This window comes from Triturus cristatus, chromosome 4_1, assembly GCF_964204655.1.
Source record: "Triturus cristatus chromosome 4_1, aTriCri1.1, whole genome shotgun sequence".
Taxonomy (NCBI): Eukaryota; Metazoa; Chordata; class Amphibia; order Caudata; family Salamandridae; genus Triturus; species Triturus cristatus.
The window spans coordinates 1,042,854,335-1,042,877,291 of record NC_140585.1 but is presented as its reverse complement, the minus strand read 5'-3'; the positions used below and the strand labels follow the sequence as shown (position 1 = coordinate 1,042,877,291).

The 22,957-nt window shown below is 47.9% G+C and overlaps 1 protein-coding gene across 3 annotated transcripts in view; it reads right to left on the bottom strand.

The window, feature by feature from the left end:
- FAM185A (family with sequence similarity 185 member A) overlaps positions 1-22,957 on the bottom strand; it is a 244,251-nt gene that overhangs the window by 162,052 nt on the left and 59,242 nt on the right. For all 3 annotated transcript variants that reach the window (XM_085654017.1, XM_085654019.1, XM_085654018.1), the window contains exon 3: positions 15,503-15,595. In XM_085654017.1, coding sequence (XP_085510143.1) covers positions 15,503-15,595 — 93 coding nt within the window. The remainder of the gene's footprint in view (positions 1-15,502; positions 15,596-22,957) is intronic.

Below are 22,957 nucleotides of genomic sequence, written 5' to 3'. Positions count from 1 at the left end.
ACAAAAACTAATTCAGCAAAAAAAGGATGAGTGAAGGCAAAAAGTTTGGGGATGATATTGCAGATGGTGCTAAGTCCAATACTAGCGCGTTTTAACCCCTTGCATGCTTCTGACGGAACCACTCCGTCATGAGCCACGGGCGCCGTGTGCTCATGACGGAGTGGTTCCGTCATGCTGCGGCCGTTGGCGGCCGCTCCGCCCACGCGGCGCTGTTTCCCCGCCTGTGCGGGCGATCAGCGCAAGTGGGTGGAGTCATGACGGAACCACGCCGTCATGAGCACAGCTCGCCCGTGACTCATGACGGCGTGGTTCCGTCATGAGCATGGCGGCGCCCCAAACCCCCCCAGCGCTGCGGCGGAATTCGCGCCGCAGCGAAGGGGTTAAATTGTGCAGCTTTAGCTATGACTGAGCATGAATGTCCAGTTGTTAGATAACATCTAATCAGATTACCATGTTGCTTGTCAAAAGACCAATGACAAATCCTAACAGTCTGCTTTCAGTTTCGGCAATGTGCTTATTCCTCTGCACTAGAGACAACCTTCAGGGCTGTTCGTTCAAAATATTTGGAATGTAAACAATGATAGGGATCCTATGAGTTACAGTTTCAAGATGACCTTGTGTTGCATAATAGAAGTGATTTATTTGAGAAACTAGAACACATTAATGCAAATTTAGAAGATATACACATTTGGGTATGTTCTCCCTGATGCAGTTGAACACAATAGCTGATCTGTCGAGTATGTCATTCAATCCAAATTGAAAAGATGACATGTATTCCTAGTTTCGTTTTGAAGGAAATCGAGTTTTCCAACTGAAGTTCTGCTTGTGGTTGCAAAATCGCCACTGTCATTCAATTGCACTTTGAACATAGTGATACCCCAAAATATAGCGCACGAAAATAATGAAATAAAATATTGCATGTGAAGATGGTCTTGAGGGTTTCAAATCTAGAATTACAAGTCACAAGCGTTTTATCCAAATTAAGATTTTGTCACGCATGCCAGGGTGTGTTTCCCCAGCTTCCCTGCGCTCAGTTTGTTTTGCTCAGATGATGTCAGGCAAGCGTTTTACTGTACAGGCCTGCGGAAGTACGCCTTTGTCCCACAGAAATAAAACGTGTTGGTCCATGGAGAGGGAACCAACTCGCCTTGTAAAACGGGAGGAATAAAAGAAGCATGAGAGCGGTTGGGGGTGATGGGTGATGGGTGATGTTTTCTGGGAAAGTCTGCGGAATTAAAGCATCAGAGGGACTCAACATATTGAACAACTGGAAATGATGATGCGGCACACCACCTATGTAAACAAAACCAGGCAGTAGGCCTAAGAGAGCCTACCGATATGAGCCCTGCCCCGCAGCCACAGAGTCTAGACTCCAGATGTGCTCTCACTGCTACCGTGGCCAAATACTTCTAGCAGACAACGGTGGGCACCAGAAATTAGAGTAAAGGACAGAAATGGCAAACAAATGGACACTGGACAGTCTCACTCCTTTAGCTCAGCCGGCGTAATTTTAAGATATATTCTGGGTAATTATTTGAAATATAGTCATGATGTCTTGAAGAGAATATATATTGAATGCGCGCCAAAGAATCCTCTCAGCACTTCAAGTGGTTAAGAGTAATGCAATGGAGAGCAGCAGATAGCGTAAGTTATCTTTTGCTAATTTCGAACATTAAAAAATTATTGTAGAATGAAAATCTGAGCAAGGAGCAAACATCAGTTAGGAGGCTAAAAAAATAATAGGTGCTAATAGAAGCGTTGAATCACAGACATCTAAAATAAGATTTGTATCAGTGGTCTCTCTCTGCCAGCAAGCCGCACTCAAAAAATATGTCACCCCTTCTGGGGCCATGATTATTCAAAAACACTATGCATGTTGAAAAGTACAAGAACCGAATCAGCCAAATATCAAAAAACTTACCCCACATATGACACATAAGAAGCAGCTTAGAAGATCACAAGTTTCATATTAATGCAAGGCATTAATCATGTGCTGATAATTCAATAGAGGGTTTTACCTTTTAAATTATACAATGAATATTTATTTTGCTATAAAAAAACACCCATGAACCAATGTACAATTCTAACCACCTCCCCGAAGTTCTTCTGCCACAGATGGTAACTAGAATGGTCTTTGATTAAAGCCATGGCTGGGATATTGTAGGACAATGGGATGGCAATGGTGGGCATCGATAGGATAATGGAAGTACCAAGAAGCTAAGGACTTAATCCTCCTAGCCCTCTCCATAGAAATCGGGTCGAAGCGATACCTGATGGAGACTCCAGTGTCTTCGGAAATCTGTGATTTTCTCCATGCACTGAAATGAATGCATGACAGTGCAGAAGGAAATCAGTAGTCTATTTATTGCTAAATTGTTTGGGATATTTTGCTGTCTCTGGGTCCCTTAAACCATCATTGAACCCTGTAACAATGTTTGCAGATGCTGTAAAACTCCTAAGGTTACAACCATGTGTCACCTAAATCTCTAACATTATTCACATTTAGGTGCAAGCCCTCACTGCTCTACACATTATTTAGAAAAGTTAGGACTGGTACCCTGGGTCTCCCCTGAGAACAAGCCATATAATTCACACTACAAGCAGTTCCCCTTATGCTAAGCACAGTTTAAAACCTTAAAACTACAACCACATTTCACCTCAGTGCCTCTAAAAATATTCATATTAAGCAGCATACCACAACGCCTCAAACGTTAATTAACACATCAAGGATACAATCCTACATAGCGCTACGCACCTTTTAAAACTACAACCTTGTTCACATTAAATGCATTCCCCCAACACTTTAAATAAGCCCTTAAATCCTTAAGACTGCAGCAATGTGCCACCCCTATTTATTTATGTCCAGTAGAGTACAGCATGCTGCATCATTCTGTGCAATGTTGTTTTGCGCCATTCTTCACTTTAAGTTCCTGTGTTAGTCCTTTTCAGCAAACACATGGTTCCAATAGGTTTTTGAATGTCTGTTTGTGCTGAGGCCCTAAAGTATGCTTTCAATACTTGTCTTGGCATGCCAATTAGAAACCTCTCACACCTTATGGAGGGGAGGGCTTAGAACCAAATAATGGGGTCTTTGGAGCGACCATTTTCTGACAGTTGCATTGTTTGTTAGGTGCCACCTTATCATTTGACAGCTGCTAATCAAGCCTGAGCACTGTCGGGCGTGGCCAGCAACATGGCCGAGTAAGACCTGCTCCGCGCTAGCTCCGGTTGAGCTGCTCCAAATCCGGCGTTAAAAACGTGTCCGGCAGTCCAGAGAGGGAGGGATTGCCACGGCACCAGCTCTGTGACAGCCAAAGAATCTGGGGGAAGAAGCCGGAAGGGAAACGAACCCCAAGATCGCGAGGCGCAGACCGGGAGGTGAGCGAGGCAGAGGGACAGCAAGAGGGCGGCCGGTCTCGGAGAGCTAGAAGACCGCGAAGCAGCCGGGTGGAGTGTGGCGTAGGGAGTCAGGGGGCCGCCCCGACGCCTCGTCTGGACTGAAGAGGGGCCGCCGACACCCTCGCAAATTCACAGTAAGCGGAGACAGCCTGGATTGGGGGGGCTGGGGCGATCATCGCCTACCCTCGGCGCGGGCGCGCGAGACGGACGGACGGGGTCCGCAGCAACGATAATCACAGAGGGACCCGGCTTGATTGTGGAGCGACGCCGGTAAGAAGTCCGCCGACCGGAGGAGCCGTCCTGGGAGGTTAGCTGGGGAGACGGGCGACACATACCACGACAAGCGGCCACAGGGGAATACAAGGACGCAGGCTGCAGCAGGCCCGGGGGAAAGTAGAGCCTGAACGGTGGGCTGTGAGGAGAACGCGGGGCCCTGGATATCTCTCCCCCCGTAGTGGCTGAGTCGAGGGCCCGGGCCTTCCACCCCAATCAGTGGCCAGAGTGCGGGCGGAGAAGATGAGCCCTCCCCCCCCCCCCCCCCATATGAACAGAGGACTAGAGGGATACATACCCCTGCCACACCACCGCCGACGGGATTCGACCACGGAGGAGGGGCCCTTCCCTAGCGAGTATGCGGCAGCAATTGCCGCGCGACCACAGCGCTCCACACTGGCGGCATAGTGCCTGCGAAGGGTAACAGGCCGGCAGCCACACGGTGAGGAAGATTGGGCGCTTGGAGTAATGCCCAGTAACGCCAGCCACGGAGACTTGGTCACAGAGAGCGCCCCCCACCCCTCCCAACAAAAAAAAAAAAAAACAAGCTCTACCGAGGTAGTCAAACCCAAGGCAGCCAAGCCTGACGCAGCCAAGCCCACGGAAGACGGCGGCGCCGAAGAAGTAGGGGCCTGTGCTGAGTAGCCACTGCGGCAGGGCCCTGTAGGGAGCGGAGACAGCTGACGAAGAGCCCCCGGGAGAGGGAGTGGCGAACGGGCAGGCCTCCCACGCCGGAGCCGGTGAACCTGCACCACGGCTGGAGATGAGAAAAAAAGGCCCCGCTTGATAAACCCACCAGGCAAGGGACCATGGATGATTATGCACGTACTCGAACGCAAACAGGGGCGACACCTCGCCCCACTGCCCCGCGCTCGGACACGGAGATGCTGATGGACGCCATACAAGCCTCCAGGACAGACATCCACGAGTCGAGGGCAGCGCTGGAGGTCAAGATTGGAGAGGTTGGCTCCGAAGTGACACTGCTGAGACAGGACTTCCGTAACTTGTCGGAGAGGGTACAGACGGCAGAAACCCCGAAAAGTGAAGCGGGAGATACCCTCACCCATCTCCGGAAGGACGTGGCGGAACTACAGGCCTCGCACAGACAATTGTTATGGAAGGTGGATGACGCAGAAAACAGGGCGAGACGCAACAACCTGCGATTCGTGGGATTTAGAGAGGGTATCGAAGGGACAGACATGACGACGTACCTCCAAAATTGGTTGAAGAGCACCTTCCCACAGACCCAGTTCTCAAACTGTTTCGTGATTGAGCGAGCCCATAGGGCGCTACTGGTGAAGCCGCCGGTGGGCGCACGACCACGCCCTGTCATCTGGGGGGACTAAGGTGCCGGGATCTAGATTTAGCTGCTTGGCGGGAACCGGAAGCTCTGAGGACGACGACGATGTGGATGGACACGCATCTGAGAGGGGAGAGACAGAGAAGAGCTCCATGCACCCGCTAGAAGCAGCGATCCATGACCTAGAGCGGGACGCAACAGGTCACGCGGAGGACTTGCGACCAGATACCCAAGACTCCCACTCCTGAGTGCGGACACACTGGACAGTAAAGAGTGCAGCTTACAACCGATGGAGCACGCAAGTTGTTACACCCCCCTTTTATTCCTTGTTTGTGGCTCATCTTTTCACCAATGTATTTGTGTTCTTGGGATAGGTGGATAGGGAATGTTTTAGTATTGACCACATAGAGAGTACACAATAGGTTGACGACAGGGGGGATTGCAAGGGAGGGCGACAGGCCTACTCCGCCAGCAGTCCTGTTTCCGTGGAAATTGGGACTGAAGGGGGTGGGGGGGAGGTGGGGAGGGGGGGGGGACCAGGGGAGTGTTGGGGGTCCACAGTTTGGGGGGTTTGGGAGTTGGGTGGGGGAGGGGAGCGGAAGGGACAGTTGGGATAGGTAGGGTGGGAAAGGACAGAGACAGGTCAATGCCGGCCCACACGACACGACACGGGGCTTCGCCGCCAACAGGGAGCCATCACACCACTCACCACAGGTGGAGACGCAATGCCTGACGCCCAGGTAACGCAGGAACTAGACTGGGAAGGATTCTCAACCCTAACATGGAACGTAAATGGGCTGGGTAGCAAAATCAAACGTGGCCTGGTAAACGCATACATTAAGAAGCGTTATTGCAAGAAACACACCTTATGGGGAGTAACTGTAGATTCCTAGCGCGAGGGCACTACAAGGTTCTAGCACATGCGGGATTCACTAAAGGTTCGAGAGGAGTGGCAATCCTGATAAGGAAAACACATCCATTTAGGGTGACACAGACGTGGACGGACTCACTGGGGACATACGTGGGGGTCCGGGGCATGTGGCGAAGGAAAGAGTGCACAATAGTGTCTGCCTATGCACCACCTAAACTCCAGGCAGCCACGTTGAAAGGAGTCACGGAAATATTGCTCGATACGTCGGACACTGTGCAGGTGCTGGGGGGTGACTTTAATGACGTGATGGCCCTGACGGTTGACAGAACGGGAGAAAGGGGGAGAGACCTACCCCCGACTGCGCTTGCCAACATGATTGAGGCTATAGGTTTGACAGATCTTTGGAGATGGTTACACCCGGAACGGCGAGACTATTCATTTTTCTCTGGTGCCCACAAGGTGTACTCCAGACTGGACTATATCTTCATGGCTCGACACATGCTGGCTAGGGGGATTTAGCCGAGTATAAAGCGAGGGGTTTATCAGATCACTCCCCTCTTGTGGTGAAAATAGTAAACCGGATACGAGGACAGGGGCACTGACGGGTATCAGCGTGGGACCTGCAGAACTCGAAGGTACTGAAGGGCATACGAGCAGATGTTAAAGTCTGCTTAGCCGACAATGAGGGCTCGGTATGGTCACCAGTGACCTTCTGGGAGTCCATGAAGGCGGTCATGAGGGGTAGGGTCCAGGATCGGATTGCAGAAGAGAATAGGGAAATGCAGAGGGAATTGCAGACGATGGAACGTCACATATTACAGTTAGAGAGAGAATATCTCATTGGTAAGGCACGGGGGACACTCCGTCACTTACTCGACGTTCAACGGCAATATAGGGATCTCGCCACGGGAGAAGCCAAAAAACAGGCGATGGCGACGCTCCACCGTCTATATGACGTCGGAGACAAGTCGGGCAAGCTGCTGGCGTGGTTAAGTAGAAAGGAGAGGGACGCGAGGTGGATAGAGCAAGTGAGAGATGCGCAGGGGAACCTGGTGCGTTCCGATGCTCAGATTTCGGAGGCATTCGCGGCGCACTTTAGGGCATTTTATGCGGCACGGGACCTGGGCACGCAGGACGACGCACTGAAGTACATGGCAGATCTTGACCTACCAGTGCTCGCAGATGGGGACCTCAAAGAGCTGGAGGCTCCCCTCACGTTAGACGAGGTCAAAAAGGCGCTGACCAGGCTGCGGGTGGGGAAAGCGGCGGGCCCGAACGGGTTCCCGGCGGAATTCTTTAAAAAAAGACGGCGGACCTTCTGGCTCGCCATTTGCTGGCGCTCTTCGAGGGAGCGAGAGAAGAGGGGAGCCTCCCCCCGGACCTGCGATTGGCAACGATCTTTAAAGAAGGGAGGCAGCCGGAGGAGTGCACCTCATATCGCCCGATCTCCCTTCTTAACACTGAAGTGAAACTATTGGCGACGGTGCTGGCCCTCAGGCTGCGGAGGGTGCTCCCGGGATTGGTTCACCTGGACCAGACGGGCTTTCTCCCAAGCAGAGCGACGAGACTTAATTTGCAGAGATCGCATAACTGGCTACAGGAGGTGAGCGGAAGGCAGGATCCCCACTGGTTTCTCTCACTGGAGGCAGAGAAGGCATTCGATGCGGTGCATTGGCCCTTCCTGGAGGGGGTCCTGGGGCGAATGGGCTTCGGACCAGTCTTCTGTCAGGATTCGATCGTTACCGCGCCTACCGAGGCTAAAAGAACTACAATACCCAGGAGCCTCAGCAACCAACAGGATATAGGGAGCGCGGGCGCACAGGATGTTGCGCGCAATTTTGAACTCTGGAATTGTTTCCCTACCTCGGCGGTGAGCGGAGGAAGGAGGAAGCGGAGCGCCGTCAGGAATACGGCGTGGGACTTTGGAAGACGGGGAGGAAGACGAGCGGCCAGACCGAGAGCACGCAGCGTTGCAGATGCCGCGGGACTGAGTTTCGCTCCGTGTCCGTCTCCTATCGAGAAATAGATAAGGGAGTTGCGGGGCAACTCTTTGCGGAAATGATCATCAGCTGCCAGGTGAGAGAACCACGGTTGAGTGCTTAACCAAATATTTAAGTATCGGGGTGTGGCCAACGAGAAAGGAACTCCGGTGAAAGAACCGGGTGCTCGAGGGAAAACACAGCGGATGCAAATTTCGACGCTCATAGCAACGGAAGGGAGGAGCATAAAGTTGCCTATTTACTTTGGCGGGGGGAACTATCCGAGCCACAGGTGCAGGCACAAAAGCCAACCTGGGATTAACAGTAGCTGGGAGAAAACCTAGGAGGAAGGGAATACGAGGAGTAGAACTCGAGACTAAGGGCTACGGCGTTAGGAGAGCTTCATTAATCTCCAGTGGAAACCTTGCTTTTTGTTCATTTGTTCGAGACAGTTCTTTTACTCACAGGGAGTTACCGAAGGAGGTCCGCTACCCCGGACAAGCCTCTATATGTACGGGTATACAAGAATTGGGCTGGCTAGCGCTGCGAGTAACATGTTGAACGTGAAGGGGGAGATAACCTCTGTCTTTTGTGCTTGATAGGTCTGAAGAGGGTAGTTGGCGAGCCAGAAGTGTTCAGGTGTTGTGGCTTTTGGTTGATTCAGGTACCTACATTTCCTAGCGAGACCATACTGAGAGTAGTGGTGATTATCGTATTTTATTCCTGTCCGTTTTGTTTTTGCAGATCCTTTATTCCACTGCTGTCCCTTCCCTTTCCTTTCCCCCGCCTGATCTTTCGCACACCCAGTTCCCTTCAGTGGTTGGGTGTGGGTCATATCTAGAGGTGGACCTATTTTCTGCTGCAACCGGATCCTGCGAAGCTGGGCTTGACATCTTCCGCCAATGGATACGACTACTGTATACGGATCCAAGAGCACGAGTGAGAGTAAATGGGGTCCCCTCCGGGGATTTCCCTATCTGCAGGGGCACACGGCAGGGGTGCCCCTTGTCCCCCCTGCTTTTCACAATGACAATAGAGGTACTGGCGGCAATAGTCAGGCAACACCCAGGGATTAGGGGTTTTCGAAAGGGACCGCAGGTTGAGATGGAGGAAAAAAATATCCCTTTATGCGGATGATGTCCTCCTCTATGTTACCCACGACGATCCCGATAATCTTTTCGGAGCTAGAGCGGTACGGAGCCCACTCGTGATACAGGGTTAACTGGCACAAGTCGGTATTGTACGATCCGAAGGGGCAAGAGCAGTGGCCGTGTCTTCCGGACAGGCTCCAGACAACGAAGGAAGGGTTTCATTATCTGGGTGTGTTTCTAACGCTTGACCAGAACGTCTCATATGACAGGAATGTAGGGAGGGTTTTCAAAAACTTCATAGAGGATGCGAACAGATGGCGACGGCTGCCGCTTACGATCCTGGGGCGCGCAGCCATGTTTAAGATGATGACGCTGCCCAGGTTCCTGTACGCGTTCCAAAATGAATATTATCCAGTTCCCAGAGGGGTCTTCCGGAAGATCGACTCAGAGGTCCGTAGCTTCCTTTGGTTAGGCAAGCAACCCAGAGTGGCGCTAAAGACCCTGCAGCGACACCAATATAGCGGGGGGATCTCACTTCCTAACGTTGAAACCTACTACTGGGCGGAACACCTAGTGTCCATTAACGACTGGTTCCATGTCCCAGCCACGCACCCAACATATGCTTTAGAACGGTTCGCCATGCGCACACACTCATACAACCACTACCTATATGGTGGTAAAGGAACGGGACGGCTATTGACGGCAACTAGACTCACCCTGGCGATATGGCAAAGAGTGAACCGGGTGATTGGATGGGATAAGACACTTACTAGACAAACGTCTTTATGGCACTGCGCGTGGTTACCGGAACTGAATAAGTTGAAAGGGTTCAAACACTGGGACACCATTGGGATTTCGACAGTGGGGGATGTGCTAGTAAGAGGGGAACTGAAGTCATTCTCGGTACTTAGGACGGAATTTGGCTTACTCCCCACGCAATACTACAAATATGCTCAGCTGAAGCATGCATGGAGGGCGGGAGGGCTGCAGACGGCCTCACTCCCGGAATACGCACCCTTGGAGGGGCGCCTATTGCAGGACCACATGATAGAGAAAGCGGTGTCCCTCACATATCGGACCCTCATGAACAACATGCCCGACACTCTGGGGGCGCTTAGAGTTACCTGGGAGAAAGAAGTGGGTGAGATGGACGAAGTGGATTGGAACACAGTTCTCATGCATCCACGAGAAGTGGCGATTAAGTCTCAGCTGCGGCTGATACAATTTAAAATCCAGCATAGGCCCTACTTTGACAGAATACGATTGTACAAAATGGGGAAGATAGGGGACACGACCTGTCTGAGATGCGGAAGGGAAGGGGGGACTTTTATCACATACTCTGGAAGTGCCCACAGATTCAGACGTATTGGCGAGGGATCCTGGGGGAACTAGGTAAAGTGCTATAGGTTCCATTGCAGGAAGATCCCAAACTGGTATTACTGGGCATGACCAACGATGTAGATCTCACTCGCCCACTACTGACCTTCTTGGTCCTGGCCCTAGTGGTAGCTAAAAGGGACGTGGCAAAATACTGGGGAGCGCCCGCGCCACCCAGACTGGAGGAATGGAGGAGGGGTCTCGACCTTTACATGGCAGCAGAAAGGGTTACATACAAGGCACGGGGATGTCCCAAGAAATTTAGCAGGGTGTGGTCTAGGTGGAGGAAATATCATGGCCTGGAGGGGGGTCCCTAGAAGGGCGGCTGGGAGGGGGTTCCTACACGGTCCACGGAGGGCATGGATAGCCCAGAAGCATGGGCGGATATGAACATTAAGGACGATGGTGCAATGGTGCGGAGCAACTATTGAACTGGCTCCTCGTATGAAGGGGGAGGGGGAGCGGTGGGAGACAAGCAAAGTGGGTGTGATGACCAGTGATGACCTGTCTGTTTGGTTGTTCTTGTTTTGTGACAAGGAAAAAAATGCAAATAAAAATACAAAAAAAAAAAAGCCTGAGCACTGTCTTGAGGATTTTGTCCAAGGAAATGTGTTTGTAGGTCTTGCTGAGTCAACACAGCCCTGGCTGCTGAGACAGACAGGTTTATAGCCTGCCTCGTGTTATCCTGCCTCGCAGCGTGTTTTCCTGTCGTGTTTTATCAGGTTTCAGATTCTCCTTGGGAAGTTTGGGACCGGCCTGAAGTTTTGTTTACTCACGACTGTTGTCACTATCATTTTGACATCTGCTAATCATTAGAGAGTCCGTGCATGGGAGGCTAGAAGCAGCTTCTTTCTTTGAAGTTTTTGACTTTGCAGCATTGGCCTGTGTGTTGGGGCTGCCTGATTTATATCATGCCTGTTGTGTTATCCTGTTTCAGATTCTCCTTGGGGAGTTTTGACCCTGTCCGGGCTTGTTTTTTTCCTCTTCTCAACTGTAGTGTAGCTCCAATAGTAACCTTTATGCAGGACCTACGCATTTGCGGATAACATAAACTGTGGGCCTGGTGGCAGACTGACTCCGTACACCCCCACCGAATATGTTAGCCTGTTTTCGCATTAGCTAGCTCGTAGTGCGACTGGAATCTCCGGTTAGATTAGTTTTTGCAACCTCAGACTCGTGGAAACAATATACTACTTTTCACCCAGTCACTCGTGCTTGCTTGTATTGCTCTCAGAGAGATACAGAGAAGAAACAGTCAAGCTTTTTTACAATAAGAATTTATTGTACCGTAGTTCTTCTCAAGTAAAATAAGTGCATTGTTACAACTGTAACACAGTAGCAGAGATATAGAACCAGCAGTACAGTGAATACAAAGGAATAGTATTGTTCTACCATTTTGCACGAACATATACATGAATATGAAATGCATTAATAAAAATAAAGTGCGTACTCCTAAGATGCCTGACTAGGTGTACCTGAGTGTACCTAGCATGTAAGTCGGTGTGAAAGAGGTACTGAACCTAAAAGCCTAATAGTCTAAAATCTAAGAGCGAAGAATCTCACTAGGATTAAGTAGAACCCCCATACCTGGATAGTGAGAATGTGGAACTTCGTCCTGGACTTGAGCTGGACACCCCGCAAGGGATAGTTAGACCACCGTCAGCTGGAGCGATGACATGCCGGAGCCACAACGTCTCTGGTCAGTGTGCCGGCCTTTAAGTCTCGGTTCCCTCCTGCCTTCTGATAGCAAGAGGTACTGTATTTATACAGTTTATGCACGTGTGTTACCCATTGTTCAGTATGAGGATGACGTTAGGGATTAAACCTTGTGCGTCGATGGGAGAGGTGAAGTATGCCTCCTGGAGAGTGTGCTCATCAATTATTCATATGCGCTAAGGATGACGTCTTAGCAATATTGATCGGGAAAAACCCACCCTCGGCATGGAACTAGGTGAAAGGTTTAGTCCATAAAAGGCTACAGTCCTTATAAGGCGTGATGTCCCTATAAGCCATTCTGTCCTTATTTGGAGTTATGTCCTTATAAGGCTCGTTCATGTGAAATAACGGGAGCTGATGTAGGGAAAGTGTACGATGTTCCTGGACCTATATTAGGGCACCAATATGAAACATAACACAACCCTGCTCTGCTTACAGACCATGACACTTTATAAATTTGACATTTACATGCCAGAGCCCTGTCTGGAAAGCTGTCAGGTAGGCATTTCAAATTGTCCTAGCTGCTTCTAAAGAAAGACACTTTTTGTTGTTTAAACAACTTTGCGCAGCAAACCCCTGTGTTAGGCAGCCAGAAAGCCATGGGGGTTGGGGAACTTGGGATATCTGATAATTCACAACTCCTCTTGCTGAGACCCCATCTGTCACAGCTCTGCAGGCACAGTTTTAAACAGGTTCAGGTATTTCCCTCTTACACGAAGACACTTTTGCGCACACACACACACAGTTAGGGATACATACATTTTTTTTTACATAAACCCTAAATGCACTGTTAACACCCTAACACAGGCATCAACAAATGCTCACACTCTGGCACAACCAATGTGACACCCCCCCACATCATCCCAGTTCTGGGGAGGGCTGTTGCACATACACATACATCATTACAGTGCCGTTTTAAGGGCGTGGGACCGGTCACTTTTAGTTTGATGAGGAAAAGTATCCAGACTTACTACTAGCCTCATTACAAAGTAAATGGTCTTTTAAAGACCTGTGAAGTACTCGGGTGCAGCTGTGTGTCTGCCTGGGAAGCTGTCTCAGCCCGGGCTAACACACAAGACGGTGGGGTCGGGGGTGTCTGGAACCCTTTGAGCCCTATGGGCGTTGCATGCCTGGATAGTTTACTACTGCTGAGCTTACATTCCATTAAGACCGACATGACTTAGTGTTTCTTCTATGTTTTTAACTGTATTCAAAAAGGCGGTATTTAAACGCTTTCCAAGATGGCATTCATTATTGTGAGCAGGGCTACCCAATAGCCAACAGGTGAAACTACTGCTTAAATTGAACAACTGCATGTGCAACGTTGGAGTGCAGGTCTCTCTTTTGAATTTGGAGAGTATCTGGATACAATAAGCGAGGGTGCCAGTTCTCGTAATACCATGCACCCCTTCTAATGAGGAGCCAGCCAGCCAGCCAGATAGAGAGAGAGAGAGAGAGGAAGGGATGGATGGCAAATGTAAAATTTACAAAATGTGAATGAATTTGAAATTGGATGCTAAAAATTAGGTTGGTAGCCTACGCTTGATCCACGGGAGCAGTACAAGTACAGCAGCCAAATCTAGCACGGATGGTGGTAGCAAAGGAAACACTGATATGCACCAATAAAGAGAGCATGCACGGAGAGCAATATTTACCAAATTATATGCTAGAGTCTAGCCTATTGCTTCACCTTTTAGAAATAAAACTGCATTTTGAAAAGCTCAAATCTTTCCATTAAAATTGACTTTTGAACATTGTTGCTGGTTTATTAAAATAAAATATTTCATAATTTGTGTATTTGCTTGATGTATGCTTGTTTCTGCACTTTTGTGTATTGTTTTGAGGTTGGAATCGAAGAAATCATATTGGTTGTGACTCTGGCTTCCCCTGGTGATTGTACGGGGAGTCTACAGAAGTGAAAAGGTTAGGAACCTCTGTCCTAGAAAAGACCCATCTTTACTTCAGATTTTTTTTTTTTTTAACTACACTGTCACCCTTATCATGCTAACACACGATAGAAGACAGGCTATGTTAAAGGACATAGATCCTATTCAATGGTAGATCAAAAGATATTTTGGCAGGATCTCAGAAAAAGCTATAGTTTTTGAAGTACTCAAAGACTCAAAAACTGCTGGAGAGGATAGCTGATGTTCACACTTTAGGTATAAGGATAAAAACCCCTATCCACCCTCTATTTCTATGACACCACACAAACCTCTAGAAGTTAAACACTATGTACATGCATTACGAGAACACCACGGACATACAGAAAAAACCATGACAAAGGGACAAAACACAAAATATAAGTTACTGCTTTTTGAGGAGTCAATGCGCTGTTTAAGGATTTTTTTTTTTTTTTTAACACCTGTAGTTTTTCTTGTTATATGTTTACTAGGGTTGTAAAATTAAGGCTTTTATTATTTAAAAATCATATGAATAACGTACAAATATGCCAAGTAGCCCAAGGTAATGTGCGACACATTCAGGCAGTCCTAACAATTTAGCAAGAGCATGGTACATTCAGAGATTTTTAGTTTCTCTTTTCCAATTTAAAATATGAGGAAACCAATTCCAATATTTAGTTGCCTGCAGGAGTGTGACATTATATGGAGTCACTCCAGAAGCAGATTTAAACAAACTTTTAGGTTTCTACAAGTAATGCGTTCCATTATATAAAGAAGCGTGGAGCTGAATAAAGTAAACTTTGGCAATGTAAGGACATTTAGTCATAGTAACCTTGAATTGTGAGACCCTTTCCATTTATCACTTATCTTTGTTGGGATTCTGAATTAGCATGTATAAATGACTGACTTCATTATTTAACTGGCTTCTTGTGTGGCATGAAATAATAGAGACCAAGTAATTTTTCATTTTAGCAGAAAGAATGGCAATCGCTGGGTGTATCGAATTGCTGCATTTCTTCAATTTAGAAAGTGTGGGAGTGGGTGGGTGAGTGAGGGTGGGTGTGTCCAATTTAAATTACCTGCAAGTACCTCACGTATCGGACAGACCCAACTAAGCCTTTCTCACTGTAACATGAAGTTGTAATACCAGACCCAACTAAGCCTTTCACACTTTACCTGAAATTTAGAGTACATCATACATTTATAGGTATGAACATCTACATAGGAGACTGATTCCTTTATACATAGCTAGTTGACTAACAGTCCAATAAAAAAACAATAAAGTATATCAAGACTAGCACAGCAGGAAGAAATCTGAGACTTTCCATCACCGTAGCACAGCAGGAAGAAATCTGAGACTTTCCATCACCGATATGTCATATCAAGCATATGACCAAATGTACAAGTGCAAATGGATTCCAAAAGTGATGCAGAACATTTATAGTACTGATAATCAACGATTTTGTATTAGTTTTGAAATGTGCCAAGTGTAATAAATGGTGTAACAAATTGCATGTAGGGCTGTATGGTGCTTTTCAAACATGAACTGTGTCAACACATTTTTAAAAGAAGGACATCAACTGTTTACATACACTTTTCTCTGATGCACGAATATCCAAATTCCCATTAAGGGTTCCACGGCCAACAATTTTGCCTCCTTTAGCTCGTACATAAATGTGATGGCTCTAGAAAAGAATTCAGAGTTGATTTAAAATCAGCAACACTCGCATTCACTCCGAAGACATGCATTATATTCCTTTAGTTCACCTAATGAGGTTGTTGCTGAGTGATGCCGTATGTTGGTAGTGTATTACATTTGCTATATCGGTATGAAAAAAGTAGATTAACTCATGCAAGTGGCCATTTACACAGTATTGCAATACAGTGCAACATCACAACCGAATGCTCAGTGCATTGAAACATTCACGTCATGGAGAGGAAATAAAGATCAGGAAAAACAAAATGGTTGAAGACAGCATAAAGCAGTGATTAAGTCAACTATAGCTTTCATTCAGGTTCTTAGGACAGGAGATCATGAATAGTAAAAAGAAACTCGATTTCAACATCTTCGTCTTACTAAATGCCTTGTACACAGCGATCTTAAACTGGTAGCCCCCTTCCGAAAGTACACTTTTCAAAATGGTCATCTAATTTTAAATGGATTTAGGCCAGCTAGATAGTTCAATCATTTAGTGCTGACCAAGCCTAGTAAATTAAGTACCATCAAATTGGCAACAGAATCGCCTGCTATTTACAACACTTAGAAATAACAGGAGCACGGCAATAAGCTTTAATATGAAAAAAAGTTATTTAATTAACGATCTTATTTTTATTTGCTCACAAACTAAATCTGACTACATGATTTGTTCTGTCCATCATCAAGGATAACTTGCCAGTCCTTATGATAATGGTTGATTAGGAATAACTATACTGTTACAAGATTACAAATAATGTTGTGTTTATTTACCATAAAAGAAGGAAACATACTGATGTAGTAATCTCATATATTTATTTAAACCACCAGAAATACCTGTCTGGAAGTCAATGATTTCCTTCCAAGGTGTGATGAAGGGCAAACTTTTATCTGCCCATCCCCTTTGAATTGGATCATTGTTGGACTTGGGTCTCTCTGCAGGGTCACGCCAAATGTGTTCCTTCTTTAGCTGAACTAGTTTATGTTGACTTTTAGGACTCTGTGCACTTTTTCCTAGGTAAACATTGCTAAGTGCTTGTGCATTCATGTCTAAACATGGTAAAACTGGCCTAAATCTGACTGGTACCTTTAATTTACTTGTACGTAGTAGTGGTCAATGGTAATATGTACCCTGGGCTTGGAAATTAAATGCTACTAGTGGCAGCCGCAATGTTTGTGCCATTCACTAAAAAACTAAAAACCCTTTTAAAACATGTCTCAGGACAGCCACTGCTGTCCGTAGCACAATTTTAAACTGCCATTTCGACCTCGCAAATAGTCCTTTTAAATACTATAAGTTACCCCTAAAGTAGCCATTAAAGGTCCTAGAGCAGAGTGCATGGTATCTGTAGGAAGTTGGCTTAGTATATGGTTCACACTTATTTAAGTGAAGCACCCTGCACTAGCCCAGGCAACCCTTATGGTTATTTTAAGGGGTGTAGACAACCACAGAAAGCTCTAAGAGGTAGCTGTGGAGAGCAGCCTTCAGGCTTAGTCCAGAAGGAGTGTACAGCAGCTACTTTTGCCTGTACTAACCATATAGTGTAGGTTAAGTTAAAAAGAACCAGACAGTGTAGTTCTAAAAATATATAATATTATTATAAACACTCACTAACACATTGAGATATCTCCTACGCGGAAATATAATCACATAACACAAAATACTTCAACAATTGAGCATGTAAGTAGCACAAATACACAGTGGTCTCCAGGGGGAGACCAAACCATGTACTAATAAAGTGGAATGCGAACATCGACCGAAGTAGAGACTGGACCCAGAAGACATAGAAGAGCCAGGGACCCAAGGAACCACCCAAGGTAAGTACCCAGGAACCCCACGGAGGCCGTGTGCAGAGTGGGAACACGACCACGTGCTCAATACAAGTCCATGGGGAAGTCGCAGTTGCAGTTTTCAAGAAGGACTCTTCCCAGAGGACCCTGAAGAAACCCTGTGGAAGATAGACTGTTGGAGAGTCACCCCACCCGTGGATACCCCGGGAACCAGGATATCTATAGCAGGGAAGCCGGGCGCTTAGGTGTGAAGTGACGTCGGAAACCACTGTAGACCACATTGAAGTACTTAAGTGAAGATGCCGCTGGCGAAGAAGGGGAAAAAATCCAGTGGAATCCAAGGGTGGATTCTTAAAGAGGAGTACCTGCAAGCAGAGGGGACAGAGTCTATGCCACTGGGGAGTGACCAGGAGCCACAGAAGACCAATGACCACCGATTAACAAAGATGCAGGAGAGTTAACGGTGCCCTTGTCGCTGCAGCTGGGAGGACCAGGTGACGCTGTGGAAGGCCAGGAGCAGTTCACAAGCTGTCCCATGTCTGAAGTCAAGAACTAGGGGGTCGATGTCTGGCGGGAGCACCAAGCCTTTCCCAGCAGCAACAGATGAAGAAGGTGCAGTTTTGGGACCAGCAAGTTCCAAGGGACTCACCAGGTGCAGGAGATTCCAACATATTTGATACCAAACATGACCAGTTTTGGTGCAGCTAATATATAGTTATACCTTTCATAATTGACTTGATGTCCACTATATGTCTAGAATGGCTGTCACACTTACAAAGCCGGGACAATCAACTCCTGGGTTTGTAGGGGATGTCCTACTCCTGATGGGCACCCTCACACTTATAACCAAGCACCCTGTCTTAAGGATTGATAGGCCTGCCTTAGGGGTGACTTCTAGGTTAAGTGCAGTGACCCAAGATATAAGGAAACCTATATCTGTTGTGAGTGGTGCTAGCACCAGCTCACACAGGCTGCAATGGCAGGCCTGTAGTCACAGTTTGAGTGATCTGTCATGGGTGGCATAATACATGCTGCAGCCCATGGGAGGTTTCTGGTGTACCTATGCCCTGGGTACCTTAGTACCATATACTAGGGACTTAGAATGGTACACAGGTAGCCAATTAGGAAGTATCACAGTACTTAACTTAGTCTAATGTAGGGAGAAAGCACAGTGACTGGGGTCCTGATTAGCTGTATCCCAGTCAGACTAGTCCAAACACACTGATACCAGGCAAACGGTGGGTGTAAGTAGCCATGCTAGAAGGATCCTACCATCCTACAGTATTTAAAAAGTAGCACATGTGGGTTTACATTTTAAATGTCCGCGTAATGAAAAACTGCTAAATGTGTTTCACTGCTGGATGCCTTTCTCTCCCATGGACTAACACTGGGTTATCGTATTACACTTAATTAGTGCTAACTTCAGTTGGGACCAGATAGAGATTTTCTGTTGGCACTCAAATAAATTGCGATTTTAAATCCTCTTTAGTTGTAAAAGAATATTTTAAATTACTATTTGGCAAATGTCATTGTAGGAAGGTGGATATCTGACTATGGTTACCCCCAATTTTTTGCCTAGTGTCTAGCTGGTTTTTCGACTTAGTTGGCCTGAGATCCTGCCATTCAGGATCTCAGCCTGCTGTTCTCTCTACTAAATTTACACTATGCACCCTAGGTGCATAACCAATTGGAAGTGGATCACCCTGTCAGCCCCTGTACCAGTGTATACTAGGTACCCAGGGCATTGGTGTACCCAAGGCCTGCCAGGGGCTGAAGCATGTATTATGCCACCCCTGGCCTGGCCTAACAATTTGACACAACTGGCTGTTCACTCAGCTGGGGTAAGTTGGTGTAATCACCTCTTACTTAGGTGTAGTATACCTATACCTAACCTTAAATGGGACACCTGGTAACCTATAAGTCACTCCTATGGCAGGCCTTAACAATCCTGAAAGCAGAGTGCTTGGTTCCATGTGAGATGGTGCTCTGGCATGAGCTGAGCCTGTCTGCAGGGGTCGGAACAACTTCCTTCTACTGTTTCCAGATATCGTCATACCATATACTCTTAAGTGCATTATGAACCTCGCGGTTAAATGCTATCTTTGGTTTGGCTTTATCAAAACATGTCGAGTAAGGTGTCATACGAATTGGAATACTAACCCCTCGCCAATTCTGGCGACGGGGTTAGCATTCCACCCTTCTAGAGCGACACGACATGTACAGTACCTGAAACCCAGGTAAAATCAGACATAGCCTCAGCTCCACAAAATGGATGCTGCCACCACAGACACAAGTCTGCCCTCCTGCTGCTGGGAGTCCTTCCAGCTTGGGAGGTGTGGACAAAGGGTTTCCTGCCAGGGGAGGTGCGTGCACCACCCCAGACAGGATTTTGTGTATTGGTCAGGTAGGGCTTGAAAGAAACCAGACATGCCTGTGGCTCACAAGGAGCCTCGGTGCATATGCCAGTTCAAACCGGTCCTGGGGCACACCAGTCCCAGGCCTGGGGCGAGCTGGACAAAGGATTGGGGGTGTAACCACCCCCCTTCCTGGTCCCACCCATAGGGAGGGACCTAGCAGGTAGTCCGGCCCCTAGAATCCGCTTAAAGGTAGGAGCTGTGTCCTAAGACTTCAGACATCCTGGAATCAACTTGAAACTAAGAAGAAGACGGGAACTTCGACATTCTGCTGCACAGAAGACTGAAGGAAATCTCCCCTGTGGTCAGGGAGTGACCACCTTGCTAACGCAAGCACCATCCAGCGAATCAACGTCTGCTTTGCCGCCGCCTCCCGCCGGAGCCCGAGCCCAGAGACTGACAAGACCTGGACCTCCAGACCTCTCACCGCCCGATCCACAGTCCCTGAAAAGAGGAGACCCGTGGAGGCACCGAGACACGTGGAGCCAGCCAGAGGCTCCCTCCAAGTTGCTGGCCGCTGGCTAGTGGCCATCTTGGCGACGAACTTCAAGAAATACACCGCTGGTCTGGTTGCTCCAGACTGGCCCTTGCTCCCCTCCAAAGGAGCAGTCCCTCTGACCTTGCTGGTCAGAACCATCAGCTTATCTTGTTCTCCACAACAATTGCTTTTGCCAAGGCTTGTTTGCTTCGATCAAGTCGCCGACACCGCCGACAGCGAGAGCCTGCGTGGGACAGCTCGTGAACCGACTCCTGGACGTCGTCGACCTCCAGGGACCACGTGGCTGCAGAGACAAGCTACACCTTTCTTCCTGTTTGCACCCGACATTGCCTGGTACCCACCTGGTGCCACGCTGGTCACTGGCTAGTGACTGTGAACACTGTCCCCTCTGCTTACAGGTCTTCAACATCTCCGATCCACTCTTGGATCCACCGCATCTCTCCCGGACCGACCACCTGCAGCATCTTTGTCTTCAGGCTCCACGGAACAGATAGAAGAAACCCGACGCACTTCGAGGCCTATGCACCCGCTTCCTGTGGGTGAGGTAAAGCTGGCACACCTGTGCCCAAGTGTAGTATTACATCTCTAGTGCCTGTGTTCCAAATCTTGAGTTCCTAGTCCATCCGGAAGATCCTCTTTGCAGTAACTTTGTACTTTTTACGCACCCATTGAAACCTATGGGAGCGCGCGTGTGACTATTTGCTCTGCACACGCCACCCGTGGACCTCCTGGTCACTAACTGAAGTTAGCTCCTTGTAGGCCCAGCGATTCTAGAGGCCCTAGGCCTTTTCCCTTTTCTGTTTGTGGTACTTATACCACTATTTTAGTATATGGTTTGAGCGGCCACCAGGGCCTATCCATATAAAGTGCAACTTCTGTGTATTCTACTGTAATCTTGTTTGACGATTTGTGCTCCTGTGCTCATAAAGAGACTAGGGGTTACTTTGAGAAATAAATACATATATATTTTGAATATATATCTGTGTGGTGTCCTTTCATTGGTATAAAAGGGGGTTGCATTTGGTAAAACAGCTGGCTTAACACGCTTCACGTGTTTAGCCTCAAAGACTGCTTAGCCTACGCTACCACTAGGGCAGCTAGTCCGAAAAGGTTGACTTACAACCACACCATAAGGGTTGCTTGGCATGGTACAAGGTGATCACTTTAACTAGTGAGCATCATATACCAGGCCAACTTCTCACAGTCATTTATAGAAAGTTGGCACTGTTCCACCCTAAACAAAATATGCCTTTCTGCCAGTGTCCTTAGTCACATGACTGAGTGGCTCTACTGTTGTGGGTTGTGGGTTTCTTCCACATATGGGAACAAAGATGTGTGAGGGGAGTTGGTCTTCCTCACAGAATGGGTGGAAGGCGCTGTACCCTGCACGGGTTACACTTCAAAGGGCTCTACCAGTACCCTACTCAAAGGAACTTGACACCAGTCTTGCCCTTGCATTTGTCACCCTAGACAGTTTGGAGCCAGGACCAGGGGAAGAGGACGGCTGACCAAAACCAGTATTGGGGATAGGTCAGGGAATTCAGGGTACCAGGCATAAAGGTGGGAGCAACTATCATCAGAACACTACTGGACCTGTGGAATATTCAGAAGGAGGAGTGCCCTGCAATCTGAAGAAGGAAGATTGGACCTGCTTGCCTTGAACCCAGATTCTCCACAATGGCTCCAAGGGTCAGTTGGCTGACGACCTGTTTGATCTACAGGGACACAACAAGCTTCCAGATGCATCCCTGCAGCTGTATACCCGACCAGCACCAACTGGAAATGTCTGAGCCTTGCTGCCAGCCTCTGCTGGAGGAGTCCTGATCCTAATGAAGTGCCCCAAGCCCCTGGACCCTTGGCTGACATCAGCGTGAACTCCTCCTGAAGAAAAAGGTGATGATACAGAGGATTTCAGCTCATCGTGTCTGCAAAGTTACCTCACCGTGCCGAGACTCGACCGCCAGCAACGACTCCCAATGCAAAACTCCAGCAGGACCTGCTCTTTGTGCCGACAGCAACCATCCGCAACAACCAGCAATGCTCGACCTGCCCTTCGCGCTGACAGACCCGGATACTCACCAATGCGAAGCTCCAACGAAGTCCAGCTCTTCGTGCTATAGTAACGACTGTCTGAGATGCTCGACCTGCTCCTCACGCCAACAGCCTGCTCTTCTTGGCTCCCGCCAACATAAATAGCAATTTTTGCACACAACTTGATACAGTAATCCATCAGCAGGACAAACGTTCTCCTAATATCCAACCTGCGCTCTATCGCAGTCAGCCTGAACTCGTGACTTTCCTCAGGTCCAGCATGACCAGATAACCGCGAGTGGCGCTTTGTGCTTCTTGGCGCTATTTTTACCCGATACTTTGAAAACTCACATCGTCAGTTCTACTGACTGGATTTTTATCATTTTGGTATAATTTCTTTATAAAAAATTACTCTAATTTTCTAAATTGGTTTGGGATCTTTCTTGTGTTTGCACTTTATTACTGTTTGACTGCTGCATAAATACTTTACGCATTGCCTCCAAGTTAAGCTTGACTGTTTTGTGCCACGCTACCAAAGGGTTCAGCACAGATGTGTTTAGTAACTTTTGTGGTTCACCCGGACCAGAATTGTGTTTATTATTTGAGTGAAGTTTCCACC